Source organism: Phalacrocorax carbo, chromosome 27 (assembly GCF_963921805.1).
Source record: "Phalacrocorax carbo chromosome 27, bPhaCar2.1, whole genome shotgun sequence".
Lineage (NCBI taxonomy): Eukaryota > Metazoa > Chordata > Aves > Suliformes > Phalacrocoracidae > Phalacrocorax > Phalacrocorax carbo.
In genome coordinates, this window is record NC_087539.1 from 3192480 (window position 1) to 3207848 (window position 15369).

The window sequence follows — 15369 nt, forward strand, 5'->3', positions numbered from 1 at the left end:
GGGGTCCCTTCCCTGGAGACATTCACCCCCCGCCTGGACGCGGCCCTGTGCCCCTGCTCTGGCTGTGCCTGCTCACGCAGGGGGTGGGACAGGGAGAGCTCCCGAGGGCCCTGCCAGCCCCCACCACGCTGGGGCTGGGGGATCCCATCCCTCTGTGGTACCACCCGCACCCCTCAGCTTGGTGCCACCCACCACGTGCTGCGGGTGTGCTCGATCCCGCTCTTTGCATCCTTGGCAAAGACGTTACATAATAGATAATAATAAATAATAGTAAATAATAAAAACCAGATGATAATATATAATAATAAGCGGTCCCAGGACGGACCCTGAGGGGCCCCGCTCGTCCCCAGTCTCCCCCCAACCATTGAGTGCTGACCGCCGTGACCGGCCGGCCGGTTCCCTGCCCGCAGAGCACCCACCCTTCCGCCCCTCCACCGCTTGTTTGCCCCTTAACCCCCACCCACACTACTCCAAACGACAACTTATCCACCCCCAAACGCTCCACAACGCTTTAACCGGGCGGTTCCGGGTGTGTGGGCCGCTGAGCCGCGTTTCTGACCGGCGGCGCCTCGTCTCGTTGCAGAGCTGGCTGTGCCTCATCGCCCTGGGAGCCTCCTTCCTGGCCTGCGGCAGCACGGTAAGCGTCACCAGGACCCTGCTCACCGAGGAGCCGCCTTCCCCCCCCGCCAAGTAGGCGCGGCGTCCGTCCGCAGCGAGTAGCCATCAGAGCCAGTGCGTTTCTATGGTTTACTGTGTGAACGTAGACAGACGTATGTGCGGTTTGCACAGGGCTTCCGCGCGGAGGGAAGGAGAGAAAAAGCGCGGAAAAAGAAATAATCAGATGTACGTATCGGGAAATGCTGCCGAAATACTTTAAAGCTGGGTGTTTTCTTTGCTGAACGCCTCGAATGGCGCGTGCGAGGAGCGCCGCGGCCCTCGTGCCACCCCGGAGCCGCCTCTTCTCCCGGGCGCGAAGGGGTCGCGCGCGCAGGGGTGGCCGCGGCACGCTGCCGGCCGGCCCCTCCTCCCGCTGGCCCTTCCCTCCCGCCTCTTTTTGGGGAGGTTTTTGGGGTTGTTTTGGTTTTGTTTTTTTTTATTGCACTAAGATTGGCAAATCCCCTCGTCCCTCAGCGTTTTAATTCATGGAGCGGAAACACTGAAGCTCCAGGTTGCTGCTGCTGCGCTGAACTGGAGAATCTAGAAAATATAAGCTAAAATAATCCAAAACCGCCCCTTTTGGGGTTGTTGGAAGGTCGCTCCCGCCAGGCTGAGCGCGACACTACGGCCAGAGTCTACCTCTGCGGTCAGATCGCGGCTGCCGTTCGCCATCTGACTGGATGAATACTTTAATTTTTTTTATTCCCCGCTTGAAAAACACTTGGAATTCCGAGTGGGGCCGAAGGTCGTGCGCGGCTTCCGCCAGGACGGGGCCGACGGACGGACGGACGGACGGGGACCCTCCGCGTTAGCGCTAGCGTTTATTTATTGAACTCGCCCGGCCACGGGATCGCGGCGGTCAGCAACGGAAACGAGCCGTAACGTTGATGGTTATTTGTGGTTTCGTGGGTTTATTCCCTCTGTGCGAGCGCCTGACGGAAAGACTCTGGAGTTTGCAAAAATCCCCGGTTTCTGGCTCAAAATGTCACATTGCAGAGGACTCGGGGGGGCGGGGGGGAACACGTCGTACCGCAATTTCAGGTTTTTATTTAAATCGGGTGCCAGAAGGTGTAAAACGGGGCGGGGGGGGGATGGGGGGGGTGTATTTTGGGAGGTTTCACGTCTGCGGCCACCTGGAAGCCGGGGCTGGCGGCGCCGCGAGGAGGGGGTTTAGGCACCGAAGTGCTGCGTTTTTGGGGATCAACGGCCGAGGACGGGTCGTTTGGTTGTCGCAAAGAGCCTCCGCTTGGAGGCGGGCTTGGGACGGGGCTCTGCCGCCGGCGCCGCGCAGCCTCCCGCCCCCGGCGCGGCGAGCGCGGCTTTAGTTCGGAGAGGTTCGGGTCGGTCGGGGCCGCCCGGCGCGGGGTCGCGCCCCGGCCTTCGCACTCAGCGAGGCTTTCTGAGGAAAGGCACCGCCTTCCTCGGCGCGTCCCGTGCGCCCGCCGGTCCCGGGCGGGGAGTCGCTCGCTGAAGTGAAAGCCCCGCGGCGCTCAAGGCCTCGCGCGGGCTTCGCGCTGTGGTTGGAACGCTTCGAGCTCTCGGCGGTGTTTCAGCCGTCGCTGCCCGAGGGGGGGGGAGGAATTTCACGGCGCCGATGCCGCGTTTCTTAGCGAGGCGGGTGACGAAGCTCAAAGCGCAGCACAAAAACTCCGTTTTAATTACGGGCAGGCTCGTTATCGCCATTCCCACCCTTCACCAAACCACCTCGGTCCCCCCTCAAAGCATTAAAGCACGACGTGTTCCTGGTTTTCAGATTAGTTCCAAAGTTTCCAGCGGGATTTACCACCCCCCCCGCCCCGTATTGTGACCCTCGCAGGTTTTACACCTATTCCCCCGCGCAAAAAGCCGCCGCGTGTGTCGGGAGCGGGATGCGGGGGGCCTGCGGCCCCGCTCCCCGCCGGCTCCCGGTGCCCCGGGGCTCGCGGGCGTCGCAGGAGACCCTTCCCGCTGCTCCACCGAAGCGCCGCCGTTCGGGCGGCTGCTCTGCGGCGGAGCCTCCGCACCCGGTTCTCATCCCGCTCCTCTTAAAACTGATTTTATCCCCCACCCCCCCACCCCCCCGTATCTGCCTTTGTTGTACAAACCACCTTTGCGATTAAAAGACAGATACTTTTACAACTTGGCTTCTCGGCTCTGTTTATTTTCCGGGGGTGGGGGGTCGCTCCGGGTCGCTAGCGATGCCCAGCCGCCGAGGAGCCCCTCGGCCCACCCAGCCCCCGCCGCCGGCTCCCGGCCTCCCCCTGAGCGCGCGGCGGCACCCGCCGAGGCAGCCAAGCGCGGGGGCCTTTGCCCTTCCCCATGCCTCGGCCAGGCCGTCGGCGGCACCGAAACCCAAACGCCCCCCTCGTCCCTCTAGCGGGAGCTAAGCCCGAGCTTAGGCACGGACCTGTTGGTTTAAACCAGAGCTAAGCGAGGCTCAGCCGCTGCGTTCGGGGCACGGGAGGTCAGAGGGACAAGCAAATTCTCTCGCGTGGGCTAAAAACCTCCGGGGAAAACGCCGGCGGTGCCGGAAATTGCCGGCTCCGGGGCTGCCCCCGCCCCGGTGAGCCCCCCGCTCCCCGGGGAAGGAGCCGGGTGCCTTGTGCCTGTCTGTCTCTCTTTTTTTTGGGGTGTTTTTCTCCGTATTTGGTGAATGGGTGAGCCTGCCACCCTGCTCCGCGAGAGCGGGAGCCCGCGGGGTCATTCCTCCCCGGTAAGCCTCGCTCGGTTAAACCCTCGCGCCCGCCTGGGGTTGCAGTGGGGCGTCAGCTGGTCCCCGGGAGGAGGCGCCCGCCCCGTGTCCTCTCCATTAACCCACCCGTGTCACCGGCCGGGTCTAATTAAGGCTTGGCCACGCCCGAAATGGGATTCAGATGGCGGAGGAGATTGGCTTAAGTTGGCGGCGGGGGAGCTCCGCGGGGCGGCGATGGCGGAGCAGCTGGCGCCGGGGCAAGTCCCGCCTGCGCGATAATGCCTCGTTCACAAGGGCGTGGCGTGAGGCGGGGCTGTGAGTGGGGGCGGGGCCCGGCCCGGTCACGCCCGGCCTCGCCCCACGGCTCCCACCCTCGCCGGGGCCGGGCGGGGGCTGTTCGGTGCTGCCCCCCCGCAGCAGGAGCTCCCAGCGGCTGGCTTTAACTGAAAAGCCTCTTAAGCTGAGCTTTAACTGAGGCACAAGTCTCTGCTTGGGGCGCCTTGTTCCCCTCGGGCTCTCTTAAACCCTGCTCAACTCAGGGTTCATTAAACTATGCTCGAGTTTTGTTAAACCAGACCCAAGTTTTGTTAAACCCGGCTCAACTCAGGGTTCATTAAACTATGCTCGAGTTTTGTTAAACCAGACCCAAGTTTTGTTAAACCCGGCTCAACTCAGGGTTCATTAAACCCTGCTCAACTTTGGCTCTGTTCTACCCGGCTCAACTTGGGCTTTATTAAACCCTGCCTAGCTCAGGGTTTGTTTAACCCTGCCCAACTTGAGATTTGTTAAACTGGGCTTAACTCAAGCTTTGTTAAACCGTGCTCAACTCAGGGCTCTCTGAACCCTGCTCAACTCAGGGCTCGCTGAACCCTGCTCAACTTGAGGTTTGTTAAACCCTGCTCAACTTTGGCTTCATTAAACTGGGCCTTACTCAGGCTTTGTTAAACCCTGCACAACTTGGGCTGTTCCCAGCTCTAACTCTCATCCCTCACCTCTTCCAGCGCCACCTGGGCTTCGCCGCTCGCCCTGAGCTCTTCCTCCTCAACAACGTCGACGCGGACACGCTCGTCACCAGATGATCCCGGGCGCTGCCGTCATAAGGATAGAACCGGTTTTAACAGAAGCCCTTCTTGTGCTGCAGAAATACTCCCCTCCATCACCCGAGCTTAGCCCAGGACCAGGCGCGTGGCTGGGGCTGCAACCGGGGCCGGGGTCGGACCGTCCCAGCGCAGCGACGAGAGCTGCGGCTGTGGGGGAGGGCTCGGCTCTGAACCACGACGTCGCCGGACTTGGGGGGCTCGGTTTTAGGTACCGCAGAAGGCTTTTCCCTCTTTTCCCCCTCCCCAACATTCAATCTGATCTGGGAAGGGATTCGTTGGACTTTTCCCGCTTTCGATTCCGGCCTCCCCCGCCCGGCCGGCAGAGTCGCTGTGACCGAATCCAGGGGTTTTCCTCCTCATTTGGGGGAAATTCTGAGCTTGGGCAGGGTTTAATTCCTGGTGATTTCATAGCGGGGACGCGCTTCAATCAGGAAGAACGAGAGAAACCCCAGTGAGACACCACCGACAAACACGGCGCCTTGGCCGGCGCGGCCCTCGCACGGCCCGGCGGTGAACGATGGCCGCTTCGGCCCTAAAGCCCGGCTTATCCCCCCGCCTCGGCTGCCGACCCCCCGCTCAGGGCAGCCCCCGCTGCTCCCTCCCCCACGGCGATGCGGGACCCGGGGGAGAAAAGCCGCTCAGTTCACAATTCCGGTTGGCCTCCCCGGCTTTGTAAAGCCGAGCGGGGTTTTGCACCCGCAGGATGGATGGTTTTTTTTCCCCAACATTTCAAGAAGTTTCGGGTGCTGCTGGGATCCCCGGAGCTCCAAACCGATCCCCAGGTGGAGTCTAAGGTCAGCAGGATCCAACGCTCCTCTCTGCTTTCCCTTCGGTTGATTCGTTTTGAGCCAAAGCTGGAGGCCGGGTCTAAATGTCGCACCTGGCCTTTAATTATAGCCTCTGATTTAATTAAATCTTTCCCCAATGAAGCCTTTCTTTTGTCTCTCTCCACTTGGCACCACAGTTATCCAATGCCCTGACTCCGCCGCGGCACATGAAAACCACGGCAGAGCCAGGCTTTTCCGGGAAAAGACTTGATTTAACCTTTTTTGTTCAGCTTTCAGCCCATTTTAGAGCTAAACCCGCTGCTCCCGCTCCCTTTTCCCAGAGGAATTCATGATATTCCCCATTTTTTCCCCACCCAACCACGCCGTTGGCTCCCGGCAGCGCGGCCGCCGTGGTTAAGGTACGTGAATTGGTGACGCGGGGTTGGGGGGGGGGGGTGAGGCCTAAACGCCCCTCGGCCGTGGGGCCGCCGCCAGCCCGGCTCTGGGGGGGACGGGGAGCCGCGGGATTTCGTGTTCCGCAGTCGCGTTTGGGGGGATTCGCTTTGAAAGAAAATGGCGCTTAATTCAATTCGCAGCCCCGGGCAGAAGCTAAGCCAGGCTTAGCTAAGCCAGGCTTAACTAAGCCAGGGTCTATCTGCACCTTGTTGAAGCAACGGCCCCCAAAGGTCACCCAAAGCTGCCCCAGTTCTGGGGCATCACGGGTTTGGGAGGGGGGGGATCAGGGTCCTCCTGGGGGGCAGAGGGTCCGTGTGTCCTCCCCACCAAGGAGGGACCCGCGGGGGCCATCCCTGTGTCCCTGCTCCCCCCCCCCATCTCCCCACGAGGGTCTAACGGGGGGGGGAGGCTGGGCCCGCTGCCCCCTCCTGCCCCACAGCTCCCCCTGACCCCCGTCACTCCCCCCGCCCCACCACTGCCCTGCAGCCCCTGGCCCCGCCCCATTCATGGCTCCGCCCCTCCCACCCCTCAGACCCTGCCCTCACCCCTCCCCACGCATCAGTGGCGTCACACAAGGGGCAGCCAATGGGGAAGGAGAATGGGGTGGGAGGGGCTCGACCCACCCAGATGTTGGGGGTCGTTCCCAGTGTGCCCCCGGCCATCGTCCAGTGCCCTCCCAGTGCCCCCCCCAGTGCCCCCCCAGTCCCCTCCCAGTGCCCCCAGTGCCTCCCCAGTCCCCTCCCAGTGCCCCCCCAGTGCCCCAGTCCCCTCCCAGTGCCCTCCCAGTGCCCCCGGTCCCCTCCCAGTGCCCTCCCAGTGCCCCACTGGGCCGCTCCCAGTCCAGTGCGGAGCCCCACGGGCCCAACCCTGCCCAAGGCCCTGGCACCAGGGGCTTCTCCCACCTGATGGCCTGGGCTAAGCCCTGCTTAACTGAGCTAGGCTTTACCAAGCCCTGCTTAATTCTCTGCCAAGCTTTGCCAAGCCCTGCTTAACTCTCTGCTAAGCTTGGCCAAGCCCTTAACGCTCCACCAAGCTTTGCCAAGCCCTGCTTAACTGAGCTAAGCTTGGCCAAGCCCTGCTTAACTGGGCTAAACTTTGCCAAGCCCTACTTAACTCTCCCCTAAGCTTTGCCAAGCCCTACTTAACTCTCCCCTAAGCTTTGCCAAGCCCTGCTTAACACTCTGCTAAGCCCAGGCAGCTCCTCGCTGCGGCGCGGCTAAGCCGGCCTTGCCCAGTCTAGCCCTGGGCGCCGTCCCGCCGGCGAGCTTCGCGGCTCGAGTTCAGCAGAATTTAAGCCAAGCCTAAGGTGTGGCTGCAAATCCTGGGGGGATCCTGGGGTGTCTCGCGGGGGCAGCGGCAGGACGGGGGTCGGGTCGGCCGAGCCGAGCCGTGGTGGGGACGCGGCTCCGGGAGAGGGGTTGGAGCGGGGGAGGAGCAGCCGTGTGGATCCGTCCTGCTGAGCGCGGCCAAGGGCACCCCACGGGCACCCCACGGGCACCCCACGGGCACCCCGAGGCCGCCCCGCGCACCCTGGTCCCTGTCGGCGTGTCCCCCCCGCCCCCGCTCCGGGCTCTCCCCGGGGATTTCGGGGCGCTCCCTTGGCACCTGGTGCTCTTGGGGGGCGGGGGGGGGGGTGCGCCCTTGCTCCCAGCCGGGCTGGGGGCTCCGAGCCCTTCCCCCCCCCCTCGGGGACCCTTTACGACCCCACGACCCTCAGCTTCCCCTCCTTTAGTTCAACGTAAAACCCCCAAAACTGGCATCCCCACCCCCATCCCCCGGCTGCTCACCCGGGTGGGGGTGAAATGGGGGGATTTGGGGGTGAAATTGGGGTGGAATGATGGGATTTTGGGGGGAATTTGGGGGTGAAATAGGAGGAATTTTGGTGAAAGTTGGTGTATTTGGGGGTGAAATGGGGAATTTGGGGTGAAATGGGGGGATTTGGGGGTAAAATGGGAGGAATTTGGGGTGAAATGGGGGGATTTGGGGGTAAAATGGGAGGAATTTGGGGTGAAATGGGGGTTTGGGCATGAAATCGGAGGAATTTGGGGTGAAATTGCATGGATTTGAGGGCAAAATTGGGCATGAAATGGGAGGAATTTGGGTGATACTGGGTGGATTTGGGGGTGAAATGGGGGGCTCGATGACATCACCCCCGGGGATCTTCCTCCGCATCAACCCCAAGTCGCTGGTTTTTAAGGCAGAAAATGGGAACCCCCCCAACGGCCCCAAAACAGGAGCACTGGGGATACTGGGAGCACTGGAGGGTCCCACTGCGGCACCCCATCGATGGGGGGGGGGGGGGGGGGGGCGGGAGCGGCGGGTTGCGGGGCAGGTGACGAGGCCGTGGGGCGGAGCTTCCGTAGGCACGCCCCGCCCCCGAGGCCCCGCCCCCTTCCGGGATGGGCGTACCCCGCCCCGCCCCCTCCCGCGGCGCCCGGAATGTTTGCGAGGTAAACACGGCCCGGGCCCGCCCCCCCGCCCCGCCCGGCCAATCCCCGCGCCGCGGCCCCGCCCCCGCCCGCCCAATCAGCGCCCGGCGGCCGTTTCAAGGCCCCCCCTCCCCCCTCCGTAACAACATAACAAAGCGCCGGACGCGGCCGCCCCTCCCCCCGCCACGCCCCCACCCGCCCCGCGGGGGGGCCTGGAAACCGCCGCAGCCCCGTTTCCTCCGGCGGGCGCGTGCGGGGCGGCGTAACCCCCCCTCCCCCTCCCGGTGCGACCCCCCCCGCCCCCCTCCCCTCCCCCCCCGGGCTCGACGGCGGCCGGAGGCGGCAGGTACCGGGGGGGGGGGGGGGGAAGGGGGGGCCGAGCCCCCGGCGGCGGCGCGGGGCGGGTCGGGGGTGGGGGCGGAGCCCCCGGGGGGGGGGGGAGGGGAAGGGAGCGGGACTCCCCGGGCGGGGCCCCGCCGCGATGCGCGCGTCCCCCTCAGTCACCCCCCCCTTATTGCCGCCCCCCCCCCCCCCCCCCAGCGTCACCCCCCATTGCCGCCCCCCTGCCCCTCCCCCACCCCCGCCATCCCGGGAGCCGCGGGGGGAGGGGCTGCCCGGGGGGAGGGGCTCTGCCGGGGACGCGCCCCCCCCCCCCCCCCCCCCCCCGGTGCGGGGGTCGCTCGGGACCGGCGGCCGCGGCCCGGTTCAAGTAATCCAGGATAGGCTGTTCCAGCCCGGCCTGTTCCCGGTTACTTGTCCCGGGAGGCGGCCGGAGACGACGGGGAGGGGGGACACCTGCGGGTGTGGGAGTGCCGGGGGCTGTGCTGGGGGCGGGATCGGCCCCTGAAGCATCACCCAAGGGTGTGACCCGCCCCCCCAGGGGTGGGACACCCCCAGCATCTCCCCCCCGCTTGGGGGGGTGGGGGGGGGGCTCCGGGTGCAGCCCCGCCCCCCGCCCAATATTTTGGGGCCTTTTGTACTGATTTTGTCATTAAAGCAAGCCAAGAGCAAAGCAGCGGCTCCGGGGGAGGGCGGGGGGGGGGAAGTGCAAGAGGAGGGGGGGAGGGTGCTGGGGGGAGGGGCAGGGCACCCCTGCCCGGGGGGGACCCCGGACCCCTCTCCCCACCCCTTCCCCACCCCACACAGCACCGGGGCTGGATCCTCCACGTTTTTATTGTACCACATTTCACCCGCCCCCCCCACCCCGTGACACCAGGGGGCTCGGGGTTCCCACACACACCCTCCCCCCCCCCCGACCCAGGGCTGTGGGGCTGGCCCTGACCCACAGCTTTGGGGCTGAGCTGGATCTGAGCCTGGCCCAGAACTGTGGGGCTGAGCTGGACTTGGGGATGTGGGGCTAGGCCTGACCTTGGGCTGCAGGGATGAACCTGACCCAGGCCTGTGGGGTTCAGCTGGGTGTGGGGCTGATCTGGATCTGTGAGGTAGATCTTGATCCAGAGGTGTAGGGTTGAGCTGGATCTGGGGCTGATCCTGACCCAGGGCCGTGGGGCCGGGCTGGTGCCATGGGGCTGGCTGTGGGGCTGGGCTGGCCGTGGGGCTCTAGCCGGCGGTGCCGGGCCCTTCCTCGCCACAGCTGAAGCGCAGGAAGCCGCGCACGGCCAGCGCCCCCCGCGCCTGCAGGAACTGCCCCACGGTGAGGCTGGGCTCCAGCAGGAACCTCTGGGCCAGCAGCCGTGTCTCTTCCTCCTCCTCCTCCTCCCCCTGGGTCCCACTGTGGGGCAGCTCCTCGGGGGTGCCCAGGCTGGTAGGCGCCAGCCCCACAACGTGCTGTGCCACTTTCCGCCCCACCTCCTCCAGCTCAGTCTCGGGGGGCCGCGGCTGGGCCACTCCACAGCCCACCAGTGCCCCATAGGTGCCCATGGCCACCGGGCCCTCCCCCACCGGCAGCCCCCCATGGGCGTAGGCCGCGATGTACCCGTCCTCCTCCGGCACCCGCAGCCAGGCCGCGCGCCGCAGCACCACGTTTTCACCCAGTTTCCCTGAAAATTGCGGTCCAGCCTTGGTGGGGGGCGCTGATGGGGAAGGGGGGGGTGTCCTACCCCTGACCCCAGCCCCCTTCCCAGCCACATTCTCATCCCCAAGGAAAGGGTGGAGCTCCGGTCACCACCTGGGGGGCTTCTCAACCCCCCCAGGGGCTCCCTGCCCCCCCCCCCCCGGACAGGTTTTGGGGGCCCCCATCACTCACCGATGGCCACGGCGAAGCGGTCGCTGAGCAGAGCCCCGCCAGGCTCCGTCCGGAGCTGTGCCAGCTCCTCCGCCTCCAGCAGGTGCTGGGAGAAAACAGGGAGGAGGACTGTGAGTTTTTGGGGTGCCCCTGGTCACCCCGCCCTCCCCGGGCTCCCCCTCACCGTGGCGCAGGGCCCGGGGGGCGCAGGGGCGGCGCGGCAGTGAGCCATGGCGCCCAGCGCTGCCGCTTCCACCAGCTGCTGGAATTCGGCGTTTCTGGCCACGAAATCCGTCTCGCAGTTCACCTGGGCAGGGAGGGGAGGGGGTGGTGAGGCTGGGGGGAGGTCCCCGTTCCCCCACCCCCCAGTGTCACTCACCTCCACCATGGTGGCCGCCGGCCCCCCCCGCAGGAGCCCCACCAGCCCAGCAGGCGTGCGGCGGCCCCGGACCTGCCCGGCCTTGCTCCAGCCCCGGCGCTGCGCCTCCTCCTGCAGCCATGCCTCGGCCTGCGGCACGGGGGGGTCGGGGGGAGCAGAGCTCCCCCCCCAGCCCCCCCCGGGGTGTCGTGACCCCAAGTCACCCCCCCCAAATCCCCCCATTCTCCTCCCTCCCAGGTCCTCATGTTCCCCCCCCCCCACCTCAGCTTCGTCCCCCCCCGTGCACCCCCCCATTGCTGTCCCCCAGCTCCCATCCCCCCCTTGGCTCCCTTAGTCCCCGCCCCTCCCCTCAGGTACCCCCGAGGTTGCCCCCAGGTCCCCGCCCCTCCCGCGACCCCCCCAGGTCCCCTTCCGCCCCATGTCCCCGGCTCACCCCTGGGTCTCCCTCCACCCTCCGGTTTCCCGCCCCCTCTCCGGTTGTCCCCGCCCCGAAGGGACCGCCGCCCAGGTGCCATCCCCCCGCATTCCCCGCGCCTCCCCCAGGCCTCCTCCTGCCCCCCAGACCCCGTCCCGCCACCCCAGCTTCCCCCAAGGCTGCCCCCGGGACCCCCCCCCAGGTCCCATCCCACCCCCGTTCCCCGCCCCCCAGCAGGTCCCCCCGACCGTCCACCCCAAGGTTGTCCCCGGGACCCCCCCCGTGGCCTCCCGGTGTCCCCCACCTGCCGCAGGTCCCCCCCGCAGCGCAGCAGCCCCTCCCGGCATTGCACGAAGGACAGCCCCGTCCGCCGCCGCAGCTCCAGCAGCGCCTCCTTGTCCGCCGCCAGCGCCGGGGGGGCGGGGCGGAAGAACCGGGCCGGGGGGGCCTGCGGGGGAGGGGCGTGAGCCGGCGCCGGGACCCCCGCCCCCACCGGGGGCTTCCCGCTCGGGGGAGGAGGGGGGGCCCCGGCGCCGCCGCTCACCACCCGCGCCGCGCCGGCCGCCCTCAGCGCCGCCCGCTGCATTCCTGGCTCTGCCCGCCGCGGCGCGCCTCGATGACGTCAATGGGCAGCGGCCGCGCGCGTGCGCCTGAGCGAGGCTCGGCCCCCCCATGGCGCCGATTGGCCGCCGGAGCGGATGAGGCGAACGTCACTCCGGGCGCGACGGCGCCGCGCCATTGGCTGGGGGAGGGGGCGGGACCCCCGGGCTGCCAGAGGCCCCCCCCCGCCGCCCGGCTGCGCCCCCCCGCGCCTCACGGTGCCCCCCCCAGCGCTGCCCAGGAACCGCCCCCCACCCGGAGCCCCCCAGGGCCTTCACAAAGAGCCCCAAACACTTAACAACGCTCCCCCTCCCCACCCAGCCTTTACCAGATCCTCATGGAGACCCCCCGGCACTGCCAGCCCCGCCCCACCTTATAGAGACCCCCCCAGCCTTTACCACCACCCCCGGGTCCCCAGAGAGACCCCCCCAAACCCTGACACAGCCCCCCTTGCCTTGACCAGCCCCCCCCAAACCCTTTGAGACACCTCCCCCAGACCCTCATGGAGCCCCCCCCCGCCCTCATAGAGAGCCCCAGACCCTGACAGAGCAACCCAGCCTTTACCAGCCCCCCCCCAGCCCTGGCCAGGCCTCCCCCCGCTTATAGAGCTCCCCCAGGCCTCTCATAGAGAACCCCAGACCCTGATAGAGCCCACCCACCCCCGGGCCTTTCCAGGCCCCCCCAGGCCCTTACAGAGCCCCCTCAGCAATGACCACGCCCCCAGCCCTCACAGAGAACCCCAGACCCTTATAGACCCCTCCAACAGTGACCAGCCCAGCCCTCACAAAGAACCTCAGACCCTTACAGAACCCCCCCAGCCTTTACCAGCCCACCCCAGGCCCTTCTAGAGCCCCCCGTCTGGTCAGGGCCCCCCCACCACCACGAGAACCCTAGACCCTTACAGAGAACCCCCCAGGCCCTTCGTACAGCCCTCCCCATCCTTCACCAGTCACCCCCCGGACCTATCTAGGCCCCCCCGCCCCCGAGAACCTCAAACCCTCATAGCCGCCCCAGCATCACCAGCCCCCCCAGACCCTCCCCCTCCAGCCCTCATAGATCCCCCAGGGCTCTCATAGAGAACCCCAAACCCTTACAGAGCCCCCCCAGCCTTTACCACCCCCCCCAGGACCCACACAGAAACCCTCCTCCCCAGCACCCAGCCCCCCTGACCCCAAACGCCCCCCCAAATCAGACACAGCTGGGTGAGCCCAGGGTCCTGGCGACCATTTAATTCCCCTGAGGGGACCCCCAGCCTGGGAACACCGAGCCAAGGGGTGCCCCCCCCTCCTCAGTAGGGTCCCCCCCACCCCTGGGGGTCAGCCCATAGATCTCGATCTCATGCTCAGGCTCCCGCTGCAACAGCTGGACATGGAAATAGGGGGGCAACATCTGTCGGAAGAAGCGTCGGGTGGGGCCGCCGTCGCCCCCCCGGGCGCGGGCGCAGAGCAGGGCGAGAGCGCGGGGGCCGCAGAGGTGCCGCAAGGTGCCCAGGAGTGGGGGCAGCGCGGGGGGGGCGTACACAATGTCGGAGCCCAGGATCACCCCGAAATCGCGGGGGAAGGCGGCCTCGTCCCGGCCCCAGCGCAGGGCTCGCACCCGCGGCCGCGGCCCCCCCCGCGAAGTTCAGCTCCACGTTCTCGCGGATTTGGTCCAGTGCCGCCGGCTGGTCCGTGATGGTGACGTCCCCTCCTGAAATGGGGGGACCCGGGGTGGGGCTCAGCGGGGAGGGGCACAACCCCTGTATCCCCCCCAGACCCCCTCCATCGCCCCAAAAGTCCTCCACCCACACACATACCCCCAAAGCCCCTCCACCCCCCTTGTACCCCTCCACCCCCCCAAAACTCCTCCACACACCCCCTGTACCCCCTCCACACCCCCTGTACCCCCCAGACCCCCTCCATTGCCCCAAAAGTCCTCCACCCACACACATACCCCCAAAGCCCCTCCACCCCCCTTGTACCCCCCCGGCCCCCTCCACCCCCCCAAAAACTCCTCCACCCCTCCACACACCCCCAGACCCCCTCCACCCCCCCTTGTAACCCCATCCCCCAAAGCTCCTCCACCCCTCCACACACCCCCAGACCCCCACCACACCCCCTGTACCCCCCTAGCCCCCCTCCACACACCCCGTACCCCTCCAAATCCCCACAGACCCCTTCCACACCCCCTGTATCCCCCAGTCCCTCCAAAATCCCCTCCCCCACCCCCTAAACTCCTGGTATCCCCCAGACCCCCTCTTGCCCCCCAAAGCCCCCCACATCCCCTCAAAACTCAACCCCCCCACACCCTGTATGTCCACACACCCACAAATCCCCTGTACCCCCAGACCCCCTCCACACACCCCCAACACTCCGTGTACCCCCACAAACCCCCCACATCCCCCTAGAGCCCCCCTACACCCCCATACCCTTGCAGACACACCCCCCCCGCAATAGACCCCAGGGGCCCCCACCCCAGTCACCCGTGCCACCCTTCCAGTTCCATACTGGGCAGGGGAATTGGGAGGGGAGCTCAGAGGGGGGCCGGTGCCCCCTGCGGCCCCGGGGTGCCCCCCTCCGGCCCCGGGGTGCCCCCCCGCGCCCCCGCACCCAGCAGCGCCGCCGCGATGCCCACGATGCCGGTGCCGGCGCCCAGCTCGATCACGGTGCGGCCGCGGAAATCGAAGCGCTGCTGCTCCAGGTACCGGCACAGGGACAGGGCCTGGGGGGGCACGGGGGGGGCTGGGGGCGGTCGGGGGGACAGTCGTGTCCCCCCCCCAAGCGCTGCTGCTCCAGGTACCGGCACAGGGACAGGGCCTGGGGGGGCACGGGGGGGGCTGGGGGCGGTCGGGGGGACAGTCGTGTCCCCCCCCCAAGCGCTGCTGCTCCAGGTACCGGCACAGGGACAGGGCCTGGGGGGGCACGGGGGGGGCTGGGGGCGGTCGGGGGGACAGTCGTGTCCCCCCCCCAAGCGCTGCTGCTCCAGGTCCCGGCACGGGGCGGGCCTGAGCTGGGGGGGGGGGGGGGGGCACCGGGGGGGGCGTGGGGACAGTCCCCCCCGCCCGGGGCGACTGCTCAGCCCAGACCCGCCCAGTGGGTGGTCCTTAGGGATCCCCCACCCCCCCAGGGGCCTCCCAGTCCCCCCTAGTGCCCCCCCCCAGTGTTCCCAGGGCTCTCCCCCACCCCCAAGATCCCCGAGAACTCCCCCTCCCCCAGTGCTCCCCCAATCGCCGTGAGCACCTCCGGGACCCCCCATTCCCTCGGGGTACCCCCCGGTACCCCCCAGTCCCCGGGACCCACCGGCGCCCCCCGGAACCCTCCATTCCCTCCGGGTGCCCCCCATCACCCGGTGCCCCCCAGCCACCGGGAGCCCCCGGCTCCCCCCCGGGACCCCCCGTTCTCCCGGGTCTCTCCCATCAGTCGGCGCCCCCCGCCCCCACGCACCGCCTCCCAGACGCAGGCGGCCGCCCCCAGGCGCGGCCCGTGGTGCTGCGCGATGCGCACGACGCGCCCGCAGAGCCGGTACCGGCGCCGCACCGGGAACGCGTCGGCGAAGAGCGCGGGGTCGCGGGGGAACACGGAGCACAGCGCTCCGGCGCCGGGCCCCGCCGCTTCCGCTTCCGCCCCCTCTTCCTCTTCCCCTTCCCCTACCTCTTCCCCTTCCCCTTCCCCTTCCCCTGCCGCCCCCTCCCGCCGCTCCCCGGTCCCCACGTGGCAGGCGGGCGCCGCCAT

General features: G+C 67.8%; 3 protein-coding genes across 9 annotated transcripts in view; 1 reads left to right on the plus strand and 2 right to left on the minus strand.

Moving 5' to 3' along the window:
- SLC11A2 (solute carrier family 11 member 2) overlaps positions 1-5357 on the plus strand; it is a 30471-nt gene extending 25114 nt beyond the window's left edge. For all 5 annotated transcript variants that reach the window (XM_064474642.1, XM_064474637.1, XM_064474639.1 and 2 more), the window contains 2 exons: positions 584-637; positions 4330-5357. In XM_064474642.1, the coding sequence (XP_064330712.1) occupies positions 584-637; positions 4330-4407 (132 nt within the window). In that variant the 3' untranslated portion in view covers positions 4408-5357. The remainder of the gene's footprint in view (positions 1-583; positions 638-4329) is intronic.
- A 3929-nt stretch (positions 5358-9286) lies between these two features.
- TSFM (Ts translation elongation factor, mitochondrial) lies at positions 9287-11707 on the minus strand. Of its 3 annotated transcripts, none has more exons than XM_064474277.1 (6): positions 11604-11707; positions 11364-11507; positions 10645-10773; positions 10450-10572; positions 10287-10371; positions 9289-10113 (listed from the first exon to the last, which is right to left on the minus strand). In XM_064474277.1, the coding sequence occupies exons 1-6, from the start codon at positions 11643-11645 to the stop codon at positions 9641-9643; spliced, it is 996 nt and encodes a 331-aa protein (XP_064330347.1). In that variant the 5' UTR covers positions 11646-11707; the 3' UTR covers positions 9289-9640. The 3 variants fall into 3 exon arrangements, with proteins under 3 accessions (XP_064330350.1, XP_064330347.1, XP_064330349.1); XM_064474279.1 differs by having other exon boundaries at positions 9291-10080; positions 11604-11706; XM_064474280.1 differs by lacking the exon at positions 10450-10572 and having other exon boundaries at positions 9287-10113.
- A 1155-nt stretch (positions 11708-12862) lies between these two features.
- Positions 12863-15369, minus strand: EEF1AKMT3 (EEF1A lysine methyltransferase 3). Its single transcript, XM_064474183.1, is given in 4 exon segments — positions 12863-13264; positions 13266-13348; positions 14248-14359; positions 15082-15369. Coding segments are annotated over 4 exon segments (861 nt in total). The 3' UTR covers positions 12863-12886.

What these genes read in the sequence shown, in the direction of transcription:
- TSFM (XM_064474277.1), bottom strand. Translation starts at nt 11,645, where the DNA reads ATGCAGCGGGCGGCGCTGAGGGCGGCCGGCGCGGCGCGGGTG. An exon ending in CGGCGGCCACCATGGTGGAG is followed by an intron (nt 10,573 to 10,644) that starts GTGAGTGACACT and finishes CTCCCTGCCCAG; the next exon opens with GTGAACTGCGAGACGGATTT. An exon ending in CCGCTTCGCCGTGGCCATCG is followed by an intron (nt 10,114 to 10,286) that starts GTGAGTGATGGG and finishes CTTCCCCATCAG; the next exon opens with CGCCCCCCACCAAGGCTGGA.